The sequence below is a fragment of the Manis pentadactyla genome, chromosome 9, assembly GCF_030020395.1.
Source record: "Manis pentadactyla isolate mManPen7 chromosome 9, mManPen7.hap1, whole genome shotgun sequence".
In the NCBI taxonomy this organism is placed as follows: Eukaryota; Metazoa; Chordata; class Mammalia; order Pholidota; family Manidae; genus Manis; species Manis pentadactyla.
The window spans coordinates 7,349,918-7,369,622 of NC_080027.1; the positions used below are offsets into that span (position 1 = coordinate 7,349,918).

At 59.4% G+C, this 19,705-nt stretch overlaps 1 protein-coding gene across 1 annotated transcript; it reads right to left on the reverse strand.

The window, feature by feature from the left end:
* Positions 1–223: 223 nt before the first annotated feature.
* Positions 224–1,979, reverse strand: FGF4 (fibroblast growth factor 4). Its single transcript, XM_036875983.2, has 3 exons — positions 1,640–1,979; positions 960–1,063; positions 224–417 (listed from the first exon to the last, which is right to left on the reverse strand). Exons 1-3 carry the CDS (start codon positions 1,977–1,979, stop codon positions 241–243), a joined length of 621 nt encoding a protein of 206 aa, XP_036731878.2. The 3' UTR covers positions 224–240.
* Positions 1,980–19,705: the final 17,726 nt, after the last annotated feature.

Sequence of the window (19,705 nt, forward strand, 5' to 3'; positions counted from 1 at the left end):
TACCAGAAAAGTGAGGGTTGGGTTGGGGTTCTTTTTTTTTTTTTCTTTTTATCCCAGAAAAAATACAAAACACACCCACAGAACCATAAATAATTTGGTGACAATATATACACATTAAATAATTAATTTAAATATCTTACACCTACTCTCGCATCACACAGTCCATCCGAGCGAAGTGTACCAGGCTGCCCTCGGAGCTCCCCTCCCAGCGGTTCCCGAGACTGAGGCAGGGCCCGGGGGTCACAGCCTGGGGAGGAAGTGGGTGACCTTCATGGTGGGTGACACTCGGTTGCCCTTCTTGGTCTTCCCGTTCTTGCTTAGCGCCACGAACATGCCAGGGTACCTGTAGCACTCATAGGCGTTGTAATTGTTGGGCAGGAGTATCTCCTTGAATTTGCACTCATCGGTGAAGAAGGGCTGGGAGGTGGAAGGGCAGCATTAGGGGGGCCACCTCCTGGCCAGTGGGCACTGGGGGCCACTGCTCAGGGGCTCCTTTCTGTCCCAGCCCTGCTCTGGCTGAGAGGTCTCTCCTGGGAAGTTGGGGTGCCAAGCCCCTCACAGAGTGAGAGTGGGGACGGGAACACCACCCGCCCACAGCAGCCAGTGCTCCAGACACCTGGAAGCCGGAGTGCCATGGCCACGGTGTCCATCCTGAAGACTGCGGTCCTGCCCACTGGGAGGCTACAGAAAGTGGTTCCCAGTGGCACCCCTTGGCCAACTAGGAAGTGCCCAAGTTCCAGGATGGCAGGAACCTCCTTGACCTTGTCTTGGGCCTCTGCCCTTTGTTTGGGCTGGCCCTGGTCACTGGCACTGCCTCATAACACTGGCAGGGGGCTCAGGTGGCGCAGCCAATCCTGCGACCCCATCGCAGTGCCGCGATTCAGGCACAGGTGGGTCTAGAGGGGTGGTGATCCCGCTGGCGCGCGCCAGCCCAGTACCAACAGATGCCCTGTACTCACCGAGCCGTACAGCCTGCCCTTGCTGCTCATGGCCACGAAGAACCGACTGGCCACGCCGAAGATGCTCACCACGCCCCGCTCCACCGGGGAGAGCTCCAGGAGGCCTGGGGGCGGGGCGCGGGTCACTCCTCATCAGGGGACCCTGGCCCACCCCACCGCCCCGGAACCCCTCCTAGACCTGCGCGCCTCCGGGACCCCCAATTCTGGGGGGGCCATGGGAATAAAGAGGCCCCCGGAGCCCAGTGGACGGGGGCGCGGACTCGGACTCGCCTGCCTGGTGTTCTGGCCCCGCGGCGGCCGTGCCCAGTCCCGGACTCAAGCGCGAGGTGGCCCCCAAGCCTGGCCCCGACCTGGGCGCGCGTCCCGGGCCCCCGCGGGTGCCGGTGGCTGAGCCGCGCGCGCTCCATGCCCACGGGCGAAGGCGCTGGAATTCGGCTGCCGGAGCCCGAGCTTCCGAAGGCGGGGAGGCGGGGCGCGGCCGCCGGGGTGCGCAAAGCCCTATCTCCGCGGCCGCTCCGGAGCCAAGCGTGTTTGCGTCCCGGCCGGAGAGGGACCGGACCCTGGGTCGGCCCCGGTTCCCAGCGCCCGCGAGCAGGTGCCAGTCTGGACGTTCGGGTGCGCGTGGGGAAGGACGGCCGCTGCCCGGGCCCCCGACCCTCCCGCCGGGCCGCCTCACTCACTGTCCCCGGTGTCCGCGTGCACGCCGCCGATGCGGCCGTCGGGCAGCACCTGGAGGTGGAAGCCGATCCCCACGTTGCAGTACAGCCGCCGCAGCCGCTTGATGCCCAGCAGGTAGCCGCCCGCGCCGCTCTGGACGGCCGCTTCCTTGGGCTGCGCGGCCGCGGGCAGGCGTGCCAGCGAGCGCGCCACCAGGCTCTCCCAGCGGCGCTCCAGCTCGGCCCCCAGCGTGCCGTTGGGCGCGGTGGGCGCGGCGGCGCCCCCTCGGCCGGCCCAGGGCGCCAGCACCGCCAGCAGGACCGCCGGGAGCAGCGCCGCCGTGGCCGCCCCGGGCCCCGCCATCCCGGCCCGCGAGCCGTGCGCCCGTCAATCGGTCCCCGTGCGCCCCGGGAAGCAGGACCCGAGCTGCGCCTGGGGCGGCCCGCGGGGGCGCACGGCCTGCGCGGGACGGGAGTGCGGCAGGTGAGACGCGGCGCCCAGGCACGGAGGGCTACCCGGGCTGCATGGGTCGCGGGCAGCCGCCGAAGGACGCGCGGCCCGGGCTGGGAGCCTGCGGAGCGGTGCGCGCCTCCCTGCGCGCTGGGCCGGCGGTTGCCGGGCCGCTATATATAGCCGGGCGCCCCCTCCTACTCCCGCAGGGGGCCGTTCGCCTGCGCCCGGGCGCCCGGGGCGCTGCAGCGCTGGCGGCTGGTCACAGGTCGCCTGCCAATCAGCACCGGGGGAGGAGGGGAGGCGGCCGGGGACGGGCACAGCGAGTGCCACCTGGAGGGTCCTGGGGTCCCCAGCCCGGGCCCCGCCCGGCCCACGGACCTGGTTGTCCCGCCCCTGCTCCCGCTTTCTCGCCGGTTTGCCTCTTGCACTTCGCCTGTCCCGTCTCCGCCTCCGCTCAAGCGGCCTGGGTGCCGCCCGAAGCCGTCCCCGCAGCCCCGGCCCCGCTCCTGGCTTCTCGGGGGCTTCCGGTAACCTGCTGCTTTGCTGGAACCGTGAGGACCGCCTGGGCCTGAGCGGTCGGTGGGTAACGCAGCACGGAGGCCTGGCGGGACGGAAGGCCCCGGCGCCTCAGGCTGGGCAGGCAAAGCCCTGGGTTGGGTCCTGGACGCCAGCTGATGCCGAGATGGAGCTCTGTACACCGGCGGAGGCGCGGCTGTAGCTGGGTGCGTGGGGTGACCCTGCTAAGGGGAAGAAGGCAGGGGTGAGGCAGTGGGGGTGCACCCAGGGGACGCCACAGCCCTGCAGCCCCTACACGCCCCTACCTCTGGCAAGGACAGGCGGCAGTCACAGGCCCACAGGGGGCATTCACTGCCTGCCTCCTCTTGGAGTCTGTGGCAGGAATAGTCAGGGGCCACAGCCAGAGCTCCTAACCCAGCAGGGACCCAGGCCAGGCCCCTGGAAGTCCTGCCCCCAGCCCCCGCCCCAAACTGCGGTCCTGCCCCACTACTGTGCCCATTATGGCCTGGTGGGCGCGGAGCTCACCTGAGGCCCGGCGGGGGCCACCTACAAGTGAAAATCCCTGCTCCCTGTGATACCAGAGGGGTCTTGCTGCCACCTCCCAGCAGACCCCACCCAGCCCCAGCTGCAGGGGCCTGGGCGCCCACCCTGCCTCTGCTGCCAGCGGCACCCAGGACCAGAGCCATTTCAGTCTCCCCCACTTCCCACCCCTTTCCTGCCTGGGGAGGCCTTGGACACAACCTCTGAACTCTGGGGGGCTCATTCACACACACCGCTGGAGGGGACCTGGGAGGTGTGAGCTCTCCATCCTGAGGCCCAGAGCCACGGGGACTCAGGGGTCAGTGAGTGACCTGGGCAGGACCAGAAGTGGTCAGTGGACTCCTCCATGAGGCTCCTTGCTGCCCCCTGGGCCTACAGCATGCCTGAGCAGTGCCCACACAGGCAGGGGTCTTCTGGGGCTGTCTGCTCATGGCTGCTGCTGGGACCCTGCCCACAAGCTGCACCTGCGGATCTGGTGCCAAGAAGATAGTTTGGGTCAGGGTGCAAACACAGGAGACCGAGAAACTGCCCAGCCCTGCGTCTGGCTCGGTGAGGCCTTCTGTCTCTGGGTCCCTGACTCTCCATTTGCAAATTAGCATGGAGGTGAGGTCCTCTGCCTCAGTCTGGGGCAGTGGGACCCAGGCCCTCTGATGGCTTTCCCCAGCAACCGGCGAGGTGTGCCCCTGGGGTCCCCCACAGGGAGCTCCCTGCCTGCCTCCCCAGTTTGCTGGCAGGTTCAGTGAAGGACCCTGGGCTGGTTCATCTCCTAGGACTCACCCACCATACATAGTAGGCGCCCTTACGGACTGTCCTCGGAAGGACTAGCAGCCAGCAGGGTGTTAGGACCTGGGAATCTCTAGCCGCCCCACTCATGGCTCCCTCAGCCTGTCCTTAACTTCTGCAGGCCTCGGCCCCTCTGCTGTCCAGTGGAGCCAACAGGCGCACAGCCAGGGCCTGCCTAGCAGCTGCAGGTGAAGAACCCAGCATGAGGCACTCAGGGCTTCTGAGCCCCTGTCCATGCCCCACGCCCCTGCCACACTGGTCCTTCCATCTCTTCAACCTTCCCACGGGAAGACTTCCCCTGAGATGTTTCCACGGATGACTTCTCCTCATGCAGGCCTCCCCACAAATAGCAGCCACTCAGGGAGTGTTCCCCCAATGCTCCTAAGGCAGCGCATCTGGTCATAGGCTCTTCGCAGCCCGCAGGGAATCCTCTTTATTTACCTGCTGGGGCCCCACTCCACTGGTTACTGCACAGAGCGACTCAAGCTGTCTTGCTCCCAGCTGTACCCTTGCCTTTAATGGTGCCAGGCACACAGTAGGTGCTCAGCAGGTGTTTGTGAGTACATGGCTGCCTGGCTAAGTGCAGCCTGGGACCCCTCTGCCCACAGAGCTTCTGATTCCAGCTGCAGGGTCTGACCCCTCACAGTGTCTGGGACAGGCAGGAGGTGCCTGCGCAGTCCACCCCCACAGGACACTGTACACTGGTTTGGGGTTTTCCCCTTTTATTTGAAAGGAATAGTTGGACTAAGGTGACGTGATTTTTCCCAGATCCAGCCCCATTGAGGACTTGAAACAGGCCCTGCTTATATCCTAGGGTGCGTGGTTTTCCGGGAGCTGGGGTGTTAGGAAGCCTGTGGGCCCGCGGCGGCCCTGGGCTCTGCGGCCTCCTGCTGTGGGTTCAAATGCAGGCCCCGCACCTGTTAGCTGTAGAAGGTCAGGCTATTTCACCTCTGCTCCTGCCCTGCACCTCCACCTGTAAAATGGGCATGATAGAAACTACTTTTGGGCGTTGATGTCAACCTCTACAGGACAGCGCCAGCACCCCAGATGGCAAGCCCCCTGGCGGGGGTTTGGACAGGCCTGGAGCACAATGCTTGGGATCATGAAATAACAAACCCACGTTCTTATCCTATGGGAGGCTCTACCTTACATCCTCACCGGCGACAGAACAAAGGTTCAGTTCGGAACGGAGACCAGCTAGTCCGAGGCTGCACACCCTCCTGGCTGTGATCTTTCTTTACCTACCAAAAATGTAGTATCCCCCATCGGTCTTCTCCCATGAAGGAGAACCACCAGCCCAGCTGTTAAGAACTTACTTGGCCTAATAGTAATAATAATTTTAAAAAGGGCTGCATATAAATTCACTTCTAGTCCTCAGGGCAAAATGAGAGCTCAGCCTGGGGCAGGGCTTCCCAGGCTACAGAAACTTTGCAAATACCTTAACTGTCTTCTACTCAACTTCCCTTTCTTGGCCTCAGTGACAAGACGCTCACAATAGCACCCTTGTGCAGAAGTCAAGAGAAGGGTACAGCATTGGTATGGATGTGTCTACACCGAGCCAGAGCTCACTAAGAAATGGGTGACACTTCTTTTTGCTTGAGGACATCCGAAGAAAGGGGAGATTCAGCCCATTATTTGCAGCCTTTTAAATTGCCGTTAAGTACATATAAAATCCACCGTCGTAACTAGTTTTAAGTGAGCAGTTCAGTGACATTTAAGTGCAACCACACTGCATCCCCACCACCATCTCCAGAATTTACCATCTTCCCAAACCGAAACTCTGTCTCATTAAACACCAGCTCCCTGTCCTCCTCCCCCAGCCCCTGGCTCTGTCCCTCATTAACTCTGACACCTCCTTTCTGCCTCGGAATCTGACTCCTCCAGGGACCTCGTATCAATGGACTCAGAAGTATTTGCCTTTTGGTGAGTGGCTGATTGCATCAGCATTATGTCCTCAAGGTTTATCCAGGTTGTAGCCAGTGTCAGAATCCCCTCCCCGAGTAAGGCTGAGTGATACTCCTTCGTGGGGGCGGGCCACCTTGTGTTTATCCATGCATCTGTGGGGGGCACTCGGGTTGCTCGCACCCTCTGGCTGTTGTGAATCATGCTGCTATGAACGTCGTGTGCAGATGTTTCAAGTCCCTGCTTTGAGTTCTTTGGGGTTTGTACCCAGAAGGGGCTTGCTGGGTCATATGGCAATTCTCTGTTTAATGTGTTAGAAACTGCCAAACTTTTTTCGACAGTTTTTCTGTGTCACCTTGACCCAGGTGCATCAAGGGGAAGGGACAGCAGTCGGAGCTCGGCTCACAGGCGTCTTGGGTAGAGAAAGCTCACCCTGGGGTGCTGTGGGCCCAGAGTTCTTCCCTGTCGGTTTCTCTCCTGGCTTCTCTTTTACCCAACATGGTCGAGTGACAGGTCAGTGTTGCCAGCTGCAGGTCAGGAAAGTAGTTTGCCTTGCAGATGCACAGGGGCACAGAAGGAACACACACCAGACTCTCACGCCTGGCAGAACTGCAGAAAAGTCGTGCCTCAGTTCCCTTATCTGTAAGGTGAGGAATCAGAGTTCTCACGCAGCAGGGGTGGGGGCTGGCTTCTACAAGAACGAAATGTGCTGGTATGTCAGCCACTGCTGACTGGCAGCCTGGGCACAGGGCTGGGGGGCCAGGTGCCTGACACGCCCCAGACCTGCCCTCCCTCTCCGTAACCCTGGCAATTTGCTTAGCCTATCAGCGCCCCATATTTACTTCACACTGCTGTGGAGAGAATTAGAAGAATTAGATGCATAACCAGACTGGAGCCATCAGCACCTCTGCAGATAAAAGGTGTGGCCAGGATGCTGATTTTGGACCTGTCGGGAGCCGAGCTTTGTGCTGGGCTCGGCTTTGCATGTCTGATCACCTCTTCTCCTCACCTGGCCCTGGAAGGTGGGGCATCTCTTATCAGCATAATTTTACAGAAGAATTAGCAAAGCTCTGAGCCTCTGAGCAGCTCACCGAAGGTCACTGAGCTAGCAAATAGCAGCACCGGGACTCAAAGCCTGGCGTTGGTCACCAGAGCCCAGGTTCCTGGCCATGCTGCTCCCTGCCTCAGTTTCTGCAAAACAGAGCATGTGGCCCTGACCTGTCTGCCTCACAGAGGCATTAGGGAACTGAACTGTGCAGGTGAGCATCTTTCGTCAGCTCCAGGGTGAGGGTCCAGTTCGGCGAGCCGAGGCAACAAACCTGTGCCCTGTGCCCTGTGCCCTGTGCCCTGGGAAACTGTAGAACACGCAACCAAGCCCCCAGCTCCCTGCTGGTCCCTTTGAATATTTCAGACCAAAGATAGAGCCAGAAGGGACCAAGGGAAGGCTGGGGTGCTCCAGGCCGAGGGGACACTGGGGCAAAGGCCTGGCATTGAGGACACTTGAGTGTTGGAGAAGAGAGAAATCGGTGCTGTGAGAGATGGGCAGGCCTGCGGACCCAGACCGTGGGGACTGCCGCCCCAGGGAGTGTTCAAGCCAGGCCACCACTGGTGTTAGGTGGCTCCCCAGTACGTAGCCGGGAAGCCCGGTGGGGCTGATTCCAGGAAGTCAGGGATGGGGGCACCATCACGGTATAGGGGAGACTGGCTCCCTGCCCCGCCCCGGGCTCGGGTTTCCCCACACCCCTGAGGTTCACCCTCTTCCTGGGGCCTATTCGGCTGGTCGCAATGCAGGGAGGTGGGAAATAGCCATGGTGGGTGGAGTGAGGTGCCCATCCCTCCCACTGCCCTCCTCGGGGCCCTTCAGGGGAGTCAGCCAGGGGGTCGTGAGTGGGGGAGGGAGAAAGGTCCTTTGAGGGGTGAGCCGAGGCAGCTCTGCTCCCCTCTCCCGTTCCTCTCCTCCTCTCCCTTTGCCTCCCGCTTCCCACCCTCTACCCTGGATGGACCCTCTGGGCCCAGGGAAGGTTCTGGACACAGGGCCGAGGCCACGTGTGGTGTGCCCAGGTGGGTCTCTCCACTTTTGGTCTCCACCTGTCCAGGACAGCACAGCTAGAAAGAATCCAAAAATACCTCCTGGCCCAATTCACCTATCCTGAAGAAGAACAGTCAATCGTAGGTCCCAAATCAAGGGACAGTGACTTCCCAGAGATGGCAGGGGTGATGGGATGCACCGGGGACTGGAGCCAGAGATGTGGGTCCAGATGCCGGCCCCTCCCTTGATGGCTGTGTGGCCCTGGGCAAGCCACTTACCCTCTCTGAGCCACTGTTGACTTTTCTGTAAAGTTGGGCCTATAATAGAGCTCTTCTGATGGGCATCTGTGAGGACTGAATGAAATAGGAGCCCCCTTATCACATGGGAGACCCACAAAAATTAGGGGTTCTCTGAGAAGGTGGGTTTCCACAGCCATGCTGGGCCTTTACGGCACCTGGACATGCCCTGGTGTCTTCCCTGCTGGCTCAGGGCCATCTGGTCTTTGGAGGCCAGTGGGCATGAGGCTGTCGGGGGCCCAGGCTTGGCTGGAACCCTAGGAGAGGTGTGTGTCTGCAGTGGCGCCCGGACAGAAGCGTTCCATTGAGGCTGGACGTTTTGCCGGTGGGGGTGGGAGGCGGCTCAAGCCATCTTAGGACAAAAACCACCTTTCGCCTGGGGGCTGGTCCTTCTTTGCTTTTGTTCAGTCAGATGCCAGGTCTCTGCCCCCCGGGCCGGGCTGAGCCTTCTGCTGCACCCTCACAAGATGCTTCCGTCTGTGTGCGCAGGTAAGCCTGGACTTACATTGGCCTTGGTCTGAAAACCACTATTTTTTCTTGGGAGACACATGCATTTCTTTGACCCAGGGGGCAGGAGGTCGGGAGGGAAGACTTCCGTGGAGAGGGACCAGGGCTCTCGGGCGTCACTCATGCCGTCGGCCAGGCAGCCAGCGCACGGGGCCTTTGCTCAGCCCAGCTTTCTTCCTTCACGGGTGGCAGGTGTCCCTCAGGGACCCCAGCTCCTTTTCTCTTCTGGCCCACTGTCCTCGGGGTCACCTTCATCCCCACGTGACTGAGCCGCTCCCTTGCACTTTTTCAAACCCAAATTTGAAAATCCAAAATTTTAAATAGTTTTCATAAATAGTACCAAGGAACATAAATCTAGTGTATTTTAAATGTTGACATTTTTAAATTAAATTCTTCATCACTCTTTTAAATGTATCCAGTGGAGTCTAAAAACTATAATGATTTGATATCTTTCCATCTTTAATTTTTAAAAAAATATCATGAACAAGTTTTACCCCAATAGCCAAAAATGTAAATCCTCTCCTTTTTTCATTGCATTTATATTTCCACTCTATTTCCACCACCAATTTTATCCAAATGGAGGTAATTTTAACCTTGAAAACCTTTTCTGATCGCCCTAGCATAGCTCTGTAACGGAAATGATTCTTGAATTGAAGTATTTTAAAAGTGAATCTCTTGTAGTGACGTTAAACATTCTTGCTCTGCATTTTGTTGTCATCATAGGTATTACAGCATGCTCCCAACTCCTGACTTCTCACGTCAGAGAGGGTAGCCGGACAGGCACATCCCTGAACAGAGAGAAAGGGCCAGAACCCAGCCTTGAGCTCAGGGGCCGCCACCATCCTTGCTTGCTTTCTGGGAGAAATCATCTTATTCTCCCGCGGGATCTGGGAGACAAGGTCATTGAATGAAACTGCCCTGCCTCTGGCCTCCTCCTCCCCGCAAGTCATCTGCATCCCAGGCTCCCCAGTGGCAGCCCTGTGTTTCTGCAGCTGCCCTTGGCCTTGGCCTTAAAGACAGGGGCTGCTCCCAGGCCAGCCAGAGGTGAAGGAGCACAGCTGGTGTTTCATCTTCACCCATCGTTTGCTGCCCTGAGGCTCTTGCAGCCAAGGTGAGGTCTGGGCAGGGCACACAGCTTAGCCACCGTGAATGGGAGGCAGGGAGGAGCGCCCCCTGGGCCTGGGGCCTGCCCAGGGAGGGGCCTGTCCTGGGAGAGCACACCTTTGGAGCACATGTGTTCCTTCAGTTTGCCAGGCCAGAGGAGGAGGCCAGCAGGTGAGGCGCCGGGATGGAGCTGAGACGTCTTGGAGAGGCCTTGGCCTTTCACGGAGGCTTTGCCTGACCTCTCAAGTCCAGCCCCCCACCCCACAGGGCGGCCATCGGAAAGTCCAGGTCCTCTGAGGGAGACGGGAGGCACTCCCCACACGGCCGGGGAACAGAAGTGCGCGCCGGGCGGTCCTGGGCACACCTGCCCTGTGCAGGCTCTCACCCGCCCCACACCGGGCCGAGAGCCTCTAGCTGTCGGACTGTGCTCAGGCTGCCTCCCTGGAGGGAGCCCTGCGCCCCAGGCAGGGCTCAGTGCACCCCATGTGCTGGTGGCAGGCCCTGCCCTGGACCAGCTGAAGTGCTGGGTGCGAGGCAGGTGGTTTAAACGGCTGCGTCCGGCCCGTGAGAGTGACCTGCAGGCAGGGGGCTGAACGGGGGCAGGTCCACTAACAAGGGCAGGGGGAGGTCGTGGGAAAACTCAGCACCCTGCTTCTTGTTCCCTCCTCTGCACCTTGGGGTGTGGGCATCGTCGTCAATCCCATGCAGGAGCCGGGGGCCCAAGGCCCCAGGGGTGGCACCCCAAGTCCCTGCCGTGTATGAGAGCTGTATCTCACATGGGGGTCTAGTCAGTGTGGGCAAAGCAAACCCTCACTGGGACAGGCGTGTCCTGGAAAACTTCTGGAAGCCAGCAGGTCATGTACTGGGAGCAGATTTTGCTCCAGCGATGCGTCACTGGCTGTGCCCACAAGGCTGCCCCCGGCCTGCTTGGGGGGCCCGTGCTGGAGTAAAAACACTCTTGGGTGCACACTGGTCTCCTACATTGGGGGGCCCTGGGCCAGGCCCAGGCCCCTAACTGACAAATGCAGGCTCCCTACGCCAACATCTCCCTACGCCGACATCTCCCAGAAGGCCCCCTGGCAGGTCTCATCTCCCCACTCACTGGCGCTGTCGTTATCACTGCCATCGATGGCGGAGGCCACAGAGGTCCCTTCTGGGGCTGTGAGACCCTGGGCGGGTCCTTCCCCTCAGTCCTCCCATCTACAAAGTGGGGCGTCAGTGGCAGGGCAGGCAAGAGGCGGCGCCTAAAGGAGTGGCCGCTCATTCCGGGTTGCTCTCCCAAGCCAGTCCCACCTCTGCCACCACCCATGGGGCCTTCCCACTGCTGCCAGGCCAGGGACACTGGCCCTCCGGGGCAGCCCGAAGGCCGTTCCTGGCCCTGTCCTTGGTGACAAGAGGCCTTCTGCCTCTGCCGCCTGCTCGTCGACATCCCACACGCCTGACTCTAAGCCTGAGATGCGGCTTCTAAGCCAGGGCAGACCCAGCCTGCTATTCTAGGGTCTTCTGTCAACTATTTTGGCAAAGACCAAATGGCAGCCTCCTTTAAAATAGACGCTCCCAGCCCGGGGTCATTCCCTGAGAACCAGGTCAGGTCGGGCCGGCCCCCCCCAGCCGCTCCCTCCAGCTAAACCCAGACCCAGGCATGTGGGGCGGCCACGAGGGTCCGACTGAAATGCCGATGGGCAAACGTGGGGCAGAAACCAAAATAACACCCAGCCGACCCCACGAGGTGCCCCTGGCTTCTGTTTTGCAAACGCCCGCACTTCCTTGGTGAGATGACAGGGCCGAGGCGGCCAGAATGCCCAGGGAAGCGGCCCCCCACCGGCCCCAGCAGGGTCACTCCGCTAACGTGCATCGGGGGAGGCAAGTCCTGCTCGGAACACGCGCCAGAGAAATGCCCTGGACCCAGGGGTCCTCCCTGCAGTGAGTGCCTGACAAACAGCTCTGATAAACAAGCCTGCTGCCCTCGATTTCCCCTGCTGGGTGAACCGCGCATTTGCTCAGATAAACTGTTTGGGTCCCTTAAAATCATTCACATATCATTACAAAGGAAATTTCAAAAAAACACTCTAAAATAATTCCAGCAATAAAATGGCTCTCCTTCAGATCTTCCTGAAGCTGTCACACCACAGTCCAGAGGCGTCGGACTGCAGGGCCGCCGAGGCGTGTATCCCTCCACCAGGTACCGAGCACCGGCCATCGACTGAACTAAACGGACCCCCCTTCAGCAGGATGCTTTTCCTAGACATCGTAGCCGCCTTGGCCACCCCCTCTTCATATCCTGATCGTGGTGGCAGTGGGCCTGGTGTGCAGGGACTCCTCCGCCCACCTCGAAGCTCAGTGAGTCATTCAACAAACCTGGCTGCACAGCTGCATAGGCAGGCACAGGGATGTGTCAGAGATGCCACCACCATCCCCACCTGGGTGGAGCTGCCACTCCAGAGGGAGGAACAGGCATGGGGTGAGTCTTCAGAAAGAGGGGTCAAAGGGCCTACGGGTGGAGAGTGATGGTGGCAAGGAGCCTTAAGCTGGTGGGGTCAGGGAAGCACCTGCAGAGAAGTGGCGCCTGGTGGACCTGAAGTTCCTGTTGGGGTGGGAAGGGGGACTGAGACAGAGTGTGGGGCCTGGACGTGAGACGCAGGGGCCTCTCGGGAAAGGGCAAGCAGCCCAGGGGGTACACCGGGCAGCTGAAGCCAAAGTCTTGTCACTAGCAGGGCAGCGGTCAGCGCTGTGTTGAAGGCAGGGCTTTCTGCTTTCAACCCACGTTACACCAAACGCACAGGGTCTCTGAGCCTCTGGCCGATGCCAGCCCTGCCGCCTCCCTTCCAAGCTGGAGTGGCCCCAGGTCGGAACAGGCTGCTGGGACCCAGGGGTTCAGGCTAGGCCTCAGACGTGGTCCTTGACCTGCTCAACCCAGTGGCCACCCTGGGCCTGCCTTCACCCTGTGGCTCGTCAGGGTTGCTGAAAAGTGGTGGCGTGGCTGCCAAGTAGGAAGGGGGCTCAGGACACAGAGTGGGAGCTGAGACCTGGGAGGTGGTCCCGGGGGTCTCCTGAGTGTGGGAGGGGCATGCTTACCCTGAGGGCTAAGAGCAGCTGTGGGAGGACCGCGGCCGGAGGCCGGCTCCCCCCACCTGCTCAGAGGCTTGTTGCCCCAGCACAGGGAGGGCGGCGCACAGCTCGGCAAGGAGCCGGGCAGGATGTACCTGCGGCTCTGGGCCACCAGCTCCGTCCCCACAGCTCAGCTCTGCTGGCGGCAGCTGGAGCCCCACTGCAGACAGCAGGTGCGCGAGCAGGTGTGGCTGGGAGCTTGGAGGACTCCACTTACTAAAGAGGGCGGTGGGCCGGCCTTGGCCCGCAGGTGGGCAGACCCCTGGTGGGGAGGACGGGTGGCAGACAGGGCTGAGAACCAGTCCTGTGGCCCCACTTAGCTGCTTGCCCACCACTACTGGCCTCCGTTCAAATCCCCTTGAGCAGCGTTTCTGCCTCTCTGGCCCCCAGGGGAAAAGAGCCGCCCCAGTCCCCGAGAGAGGGACGTGCACAGCATCACGGTCACAGTGGCCTCTAACCAAGTGCATTCCATGGGCCTCCTGCTCATCTCCTGCGATCCTCACAGCAATGCTTCTCAGAAGCTGAGGGGGAAACTGAGGCGACGCAGCCAGGCACATGCAAACTGCAGCAATTCGATATCCTGCAAGGAGACTCCGACCATGCAGACCCTCCTGAGACCACGGGGCCATCAGCACAGTAGAAATCCTCTCATATTTCACAGGTGATCAAGGACCAGGGAGCAGGACCGAGACCTCGCTCGGCAGTTCCGGACAGACCGTCTGAAGGCGCGCACACAGCAAACTGAGCTCAGAGTTGTGCGTGCTGGTGCATTCCCTCACCGTTTCCTGGGGCCCCACCGCCCCTAATTTGACAGTATTTCTTTTTACTAAGTTGCTTTCACCAGGTCTTTCCAGAGCAAAGCCAAAGGACAGTGGGCCAGACCAGGTGGGAACAACCCCAGCCCCCGCTGCTGCGAGGTGTGTGAGTTTACTGAAGGGAGACCTCCACCCCCATAACCACCTGCTGTGTGACCCTAAGCAAGTCACTCACCCGCTCTGAGCCTCAGGTCCCTGCTCTCCAGGTGGGGATCCAACAGGACCATGGGTGAGGAAGGCAAGAGCCCTCTGCAAGGCCCAATGGGGCTCCGACCTCCCTGTGCTGGCACTTCCTGGAGCTGCGTGGGTGTGTGCGGGTGGCAGGACCCTGTGGTGGACACGGAGAGGCCCGGGGCTTGCTCTTCAGCATGGGTACTACAGGCCGGGGAGAAAAGGGCCTCTTGCCGTCCCACATTACACCACTGGCCCCCTGACTGTGTGACTCTGCTTCCCAGGACCCGGGGCTGCAGGAGACAGCCGACAAGTCAGCCCAGGATGTTTGGTTTCTCACAGGCCATTGTGATCCCAGGAGGCAGGGGATGTGGACACGCTAGAAGCAGTGACCGTGGCACTCACAAGGGGCCCTGCTCTGTCCATCCTGATCGCCCAGGCCAGGAATGTGGCAGCAGAAAGGCCCCAGGAGATGGAGGCCCTGATAGGTCCCCAGGGGAGGGGCCACTTCCTCTGGCCGAGGGTGCGGGTCACGGTCAGTGGGCCCAGCACAATACGGGAGGGGTGGGCGAGGCCCAGAGCCCTGGCTCCTGATGGACGCTCAGAAGCAATCTGATCCTGCCACTGACTCTTTAACCCTCTATGGCTCCCCATGCCAGTCAGAAAAGGCCTGATGGCTTTGGCTGTGCCTACAGGCCTCGTCTCCCTGAACAGCACCCACCACGCTCACTGGACTCCATCCCCACTGGGGACCCTCCCACCACCTTCTATGTGAGGCTGACCACCCTACTCAAAGACAGCTTATCTCTAGAAAGCTGCCTGACCCCCAGGCTTCCTTAGAAGCCCCTCCCTTACTCCAGGGTCTAGCACAGTCTCCACCCACGCCTGTACCCAAGGGGGTGATAACCACTGCCTCCCATGCACCCTCTTCAGTGTAGGGGACACCTGGCACAGGCAAAGACTCAATAAATACTCATTTGCTGAATGCACAGATGAAATGAACCATCCCGCAAAGACAATTTTTGTTTTCACTTAATAAATATACCCTGCCGTTTTCCCACACCATTCTGAGGTCCTGTGTAAACTTCACGAGTTGTACAGAGGATGGATATACCATGGTTTTCTTATTATACTACTCTGTTCTGTCTCTAATATTAGGTGGCTTCTGGTTTATTTGTTTTTTCCCCCCCTTTTCTATTATAAACAATGCTGTGATGAACATCTTTGCACATAAACTTTTTTCCCTTTATTTGGGATTTGCTCTTCAGAAGCAGAATCTCTGGATTCAGGCCAACAATGTTGGATTGTAAATTTATGTCCTTGAAAATATCAGTTTATGCTGACAGCAGTATGTTGGAGTCTGTCCATTTAACCATATCTGGAGCAGCATTGGGTGAATGGGTTTTTTTTAGTTTTGTTTTATTTTCCTGTTAGTCTTTATTAACTTTTCTCATAAGCAATGATACTGGATTTTAATTTTATTTGTAAATAAACTTCACTTTACAGTTGTTCTAGATTTATAGACCAGTTTCACAGTACAGGGAGGGCCCAATATACCCCACACTCGGCCCCCTGCTGTTAACATCTTACATGCGTGTGCTACATGTGTCACAAGCAATGAACCAATATGGACACGGTGTCATCGACCCGCCTTAAGGAGATCCCCTTGGCTCCCCCTCGCGCCCTCTGCCGCAGGGTCCTGTCCAGCACAGCACGTCACATGTGCTCGCCACACCTCCCTGGCTCCTCTTAGCCATGACAATATCTCAGACTCGCTTCACTTTGACGTGACTTGATGGCTGTTGCCCCGCCCTGGCAGCTGAGAGTGGAGCATGTCTCCATGGGGCACACTGGTGTTGGTGTCTCTCCTCTGTGCCCCTCTGTCTCTTGGGGTCTTGATAGTTTTCCTAGAAATCTGAGTGACCCTAGAGGTCGTGAGCAAGCACCCTCTCCTGTCCTGGCCGGCTCAGCCACTTCACGCACACCTGTCCCCTTTGCACCTGGTCTGTCACTTCCGAGTCCTCCCTGATGAGCTCTTGAGAAGATGGGTGCTGGGGTTCGGGGCTTATAAGCAAAGCCCATGTTGTTAATTATATTCCTCAGCTGGGAGGGGGAGCAGGGGAGGGCCAGACCAGGGGGTAAAGGGTCTTGGGGGCGGGTCAGCAGCCCTTTAGGAATATCAGGGCTCTCTTTCCAGGGTGGAGCTGAGGACAAGTTCTCTGTCGAGCACAGAGGGGCCTCTGCCCTGCCCTCAGAGCCACGGCCCCTGACTCAGCCTCTGACCACACTCATATAACATGCAAAGGCCCTGCAGTAGCCGCCCTGCCTGCCTCTCCAACCCCGTGCCCCTCTGCCTGTGCTCCAGGTGGCCCCTCGGCTGGCCTGGCTGCTTGGGCCTGGGCCAGGACTCTCCCTACCACAGGGCCTTTGCACTTGCAGGCCACCCTCTTTGCACAGTGGCTCCTTGTCACTCAGGTCTCAGCTTGGATGTCAGGCACAAGCTGGCACTGAGGAAGTCAGTGAGCACCTGGGAAAGGAGGGGATGGAAGCAGTGAGGAGTGTGGACTGTGCCAGCCAGGTCGTCCCTGCTACCAATGAGATAGCTCCATCTGCTGCAGGAGGGAGCCATGGGGCACGGCCACCGCACAGTGCCAGCCCTGAGGGCAGGGCCCCATCCTCATCCTTGTCCTGTGGGTGGGGAACTGGGGGTAGGGCCAGGGTGGGCACAGCAAGGAGACTGGGCCCTGGTCAGTGGTGAGCTTCCTCCAGTGCTGAGGGGTGGCCTCCTCTTTGGCCAGTGCCAGAGCTCAGCCTCAGCCTTCAGCAGCACCTCCTGCAGGGGCCCAGGCGTGTGGTGGGCCATCTCTCCAGGAAGCTGCCTGGCCCCTCACAGAGGCGCCACATCAGGGGCTCGAGCCAGTGACCTCTGGGGCCTGCCTGCCTTAGAGGACCAAAGACCTTCCCCCCGAAGCCTTCGCTGCCTGGTTTACAAGGCTCTCCAAGAGGAGGTGGGGCAGGGAGGGGCACCCCTATTTTACAGGAAGAAGCAGGATCTGAGGGCCAAACAGCCATCCTGCCTGCACAGTGGTGAGTGAGGGGGAACCGGATTTGAACTCACATCTGTCGGCTGGCCAGACGTGGGCCCTGACCATTGAGACCCAGCGCTGTGTAACCTCAGGCAGATGGTTTCACCTCTCTGAACTATTTTCTCATCAGCAAAATGGAGATGACAGTAACAGCACATACTTCCTAGGATGGTCATGAGGCTCGAGCGAGAGCACCTGTACCCAAGCTCAGGCCTTCCACACGCTGTTAGCCGTGACTGGCAGGGCTGAACTCCATTCCTGCTCCAGTGCCCTCTCCCCCACCCGCCTCCTGAATCATGGCAGGGTTACGCTCAGGGGCAGAAGGGCTGCCTGGAGATCAGACACTGCCTCTGGGTCCAGCGTGCCCACACCTCTTTGTGAGGTGCTGAGCGCCCAGGCCCTGGCAGGAGCTGGGCAGGGTGCTGAGAGCCACACCCTGTCCCGCTGCAGGAGGGGTCTGGGGCCGGGAGCTTGCAGCGCCCATGGCCAGGTCAGCTCAGCAAACTGTGCAGCCAGTCTTGTGCCTGGCATGTGGCCCCCTCAGGACCCAGCAGCACCCTCCCCTACTTCACCTCCCCACTCCCTTGGGGTTGTGGTTCTGAGAAAGGTGCTGGCTTGGCTGGCAACCCTCTAAACCCAGGGGAGGATGGGAGCAGGTGAGGGCAGCAGCCCCTGCCCCTGCCCAGGGAGGGGCCTCGGATGCCAGCCGCTCTGCATCCTGTCGGAAAAGCCTCTGTGCACCCGGGGCACAGGCTAGGGAAGCTCTTGCAGCAGAGGCTCTGACCTCCAGCAGGTGGCTGGGGCTGAGCCGGCAGTAAATCTTAGCGCTGCTCTGGCAGCACGGAGGACATCCAATGGGCCAAGCATTCTCCTCGTGTTCCTGACGCTTGAAGAAGCTGCCAGGGAGGAAAGGACTTGACGGTCCCAGGATGCACACAGGTGGAGGAAGATCACAGTACCTGCTCTAGGGAGGCAGAAGCTCCCTCCCCTCACCCCACCCCCCGCCACAATCCTTTCTTTATTTAATAGAAACCCCTGGCTTTGCCTGGTTCATCGCTACCTGGAGTAAAGACTACATTTCCCAGCCTCCCTTGCAGCTTGGAGGAGCCATATGACTGAATTCTGACCAATGGAAGGTAAGCAACTCTTGTGAGTGTGGTTTCTGGAGAGTGTCCTTTGAGGATGGGGACATGCTTATCTTCTTTGAGGCTTCTGGGTGGGATGTGGATGGGATGGCTGGAGCCCAAGCAGCCACTTTGTACCATGACATCACAATTCACATACCATGAATATGGAGGGAATAAATGGGAGGAAGCTGGGTCCCTGGTGAATGTGGAGCAACCTCATCACCCCTGGACTTATTTTATATGAGAGATATACACTTTTATCTTGCTTAAAGTACATGTATCTTAAGTTTTCTGACCTTTGTAGCTGAGCTGAATACTAACACAAAGAGGGAAGACAGACTCCCTGGGAGGTTCAAATGGGGCCAAATGAGCTATGAATCCAAATCCATTTGGTTCCAAAAGCAATCTTGAGATGAGGCCACAGGTGGGTGAACACTGGAGGGACCCAGTCTGATACTGATGGGGCCAGGGATGCCCCAGACTAGGTGTTGGTGAGCTGGGGGAACTGCGATCCCTACTCCACTCCACCCTGTCTGCTTCCAGCAGTAGGCCCAAGGTGGCCCCAAGCAATGATGCCCACATTTCAGTGGCAATGACTTTCCCAAGACCCCTGTACCTGGGTGGAGGTACTGCTTCTTAGCCCAGCTCTCCACTTGCCCTCCAGCCCGCAGAGAGTACGCGTGTTGGTAAGGGGCAGCCGGGGCTGTTGTCTGTCCCCAGGGTGGCAGGCACAGTGACCTCTGAGACTCAGCTTCTACGCTCAGGCTTTGCCACTGGAGGCTTGAGGCTTTATCCCTGAGCCTCAGTCTCCCCACCTGTAAAATGGGGACCATAACAGCCAGCCTTGCAGAGTGACTGGGAGAATTCAGTGTGCTAATGGGTGAAAACATGCAGCCCATAGCAGAGTACCTGATGTGTGACTTAATAGGCATGAGTGACCTGTGGAGCTGTCCCTTTACATCAGAGCTCCCTGAACGCTAGTGCCCCACCTGGAGAGCTTGTTGGCCCACAAGTGCCAGGCTCTTCCCCGCTGCTCTGATGCAGCAGGTCTGGAGTAGGACCTGGAATGCATTTCTGACCAAATTCCAGGTCAGGAGGCCACAATTTGAGGACCGCTGGTTTAAATTAAGGCAAAATGTGAAATCGAGCCTGTCCTTAAAACCCCCCGAGCCCTTGCCAGGTTCTGGAGTCAGGAGGCTGGGCGTAAATGCAGGTTCCAACCCTCGGAAGCTGTGTGACCTTGGGTAGGTGGCCGCCCTCCCTGAGCTTTGGCTTCTCATCTATCACGTGGGGAGATCTGAACCCGCCTCAAAGAGCTGGGCGGAGATCGCGACACCGCGAGAAGCTGGGGAAGCAGCCCACACGCATTCTCTTTTCCCTCCTCACTCTTACTGTCATCATTTTGTACAGATAACTCTGTTCTCAGCAGGGGAGCAGCTCTGTCTCCTGTCCAGTCAGCGAGAGCGGGCGCCTGCTGTGTACCCTGCCAAGGACCCAGGCCTGCTTGGGCAGCCCCCGTGGTCCTCAGTCAGCTGGGACCACCTGGGGCTCGTCCCCGAGGCCGCTGCCATCTCCTGGTGGGTTCCAGCACTGCGACCCGGTGCCCTCCCAGACCACTTGGGACAATGCTGCCCTCACTTTCTGCCCTCCAC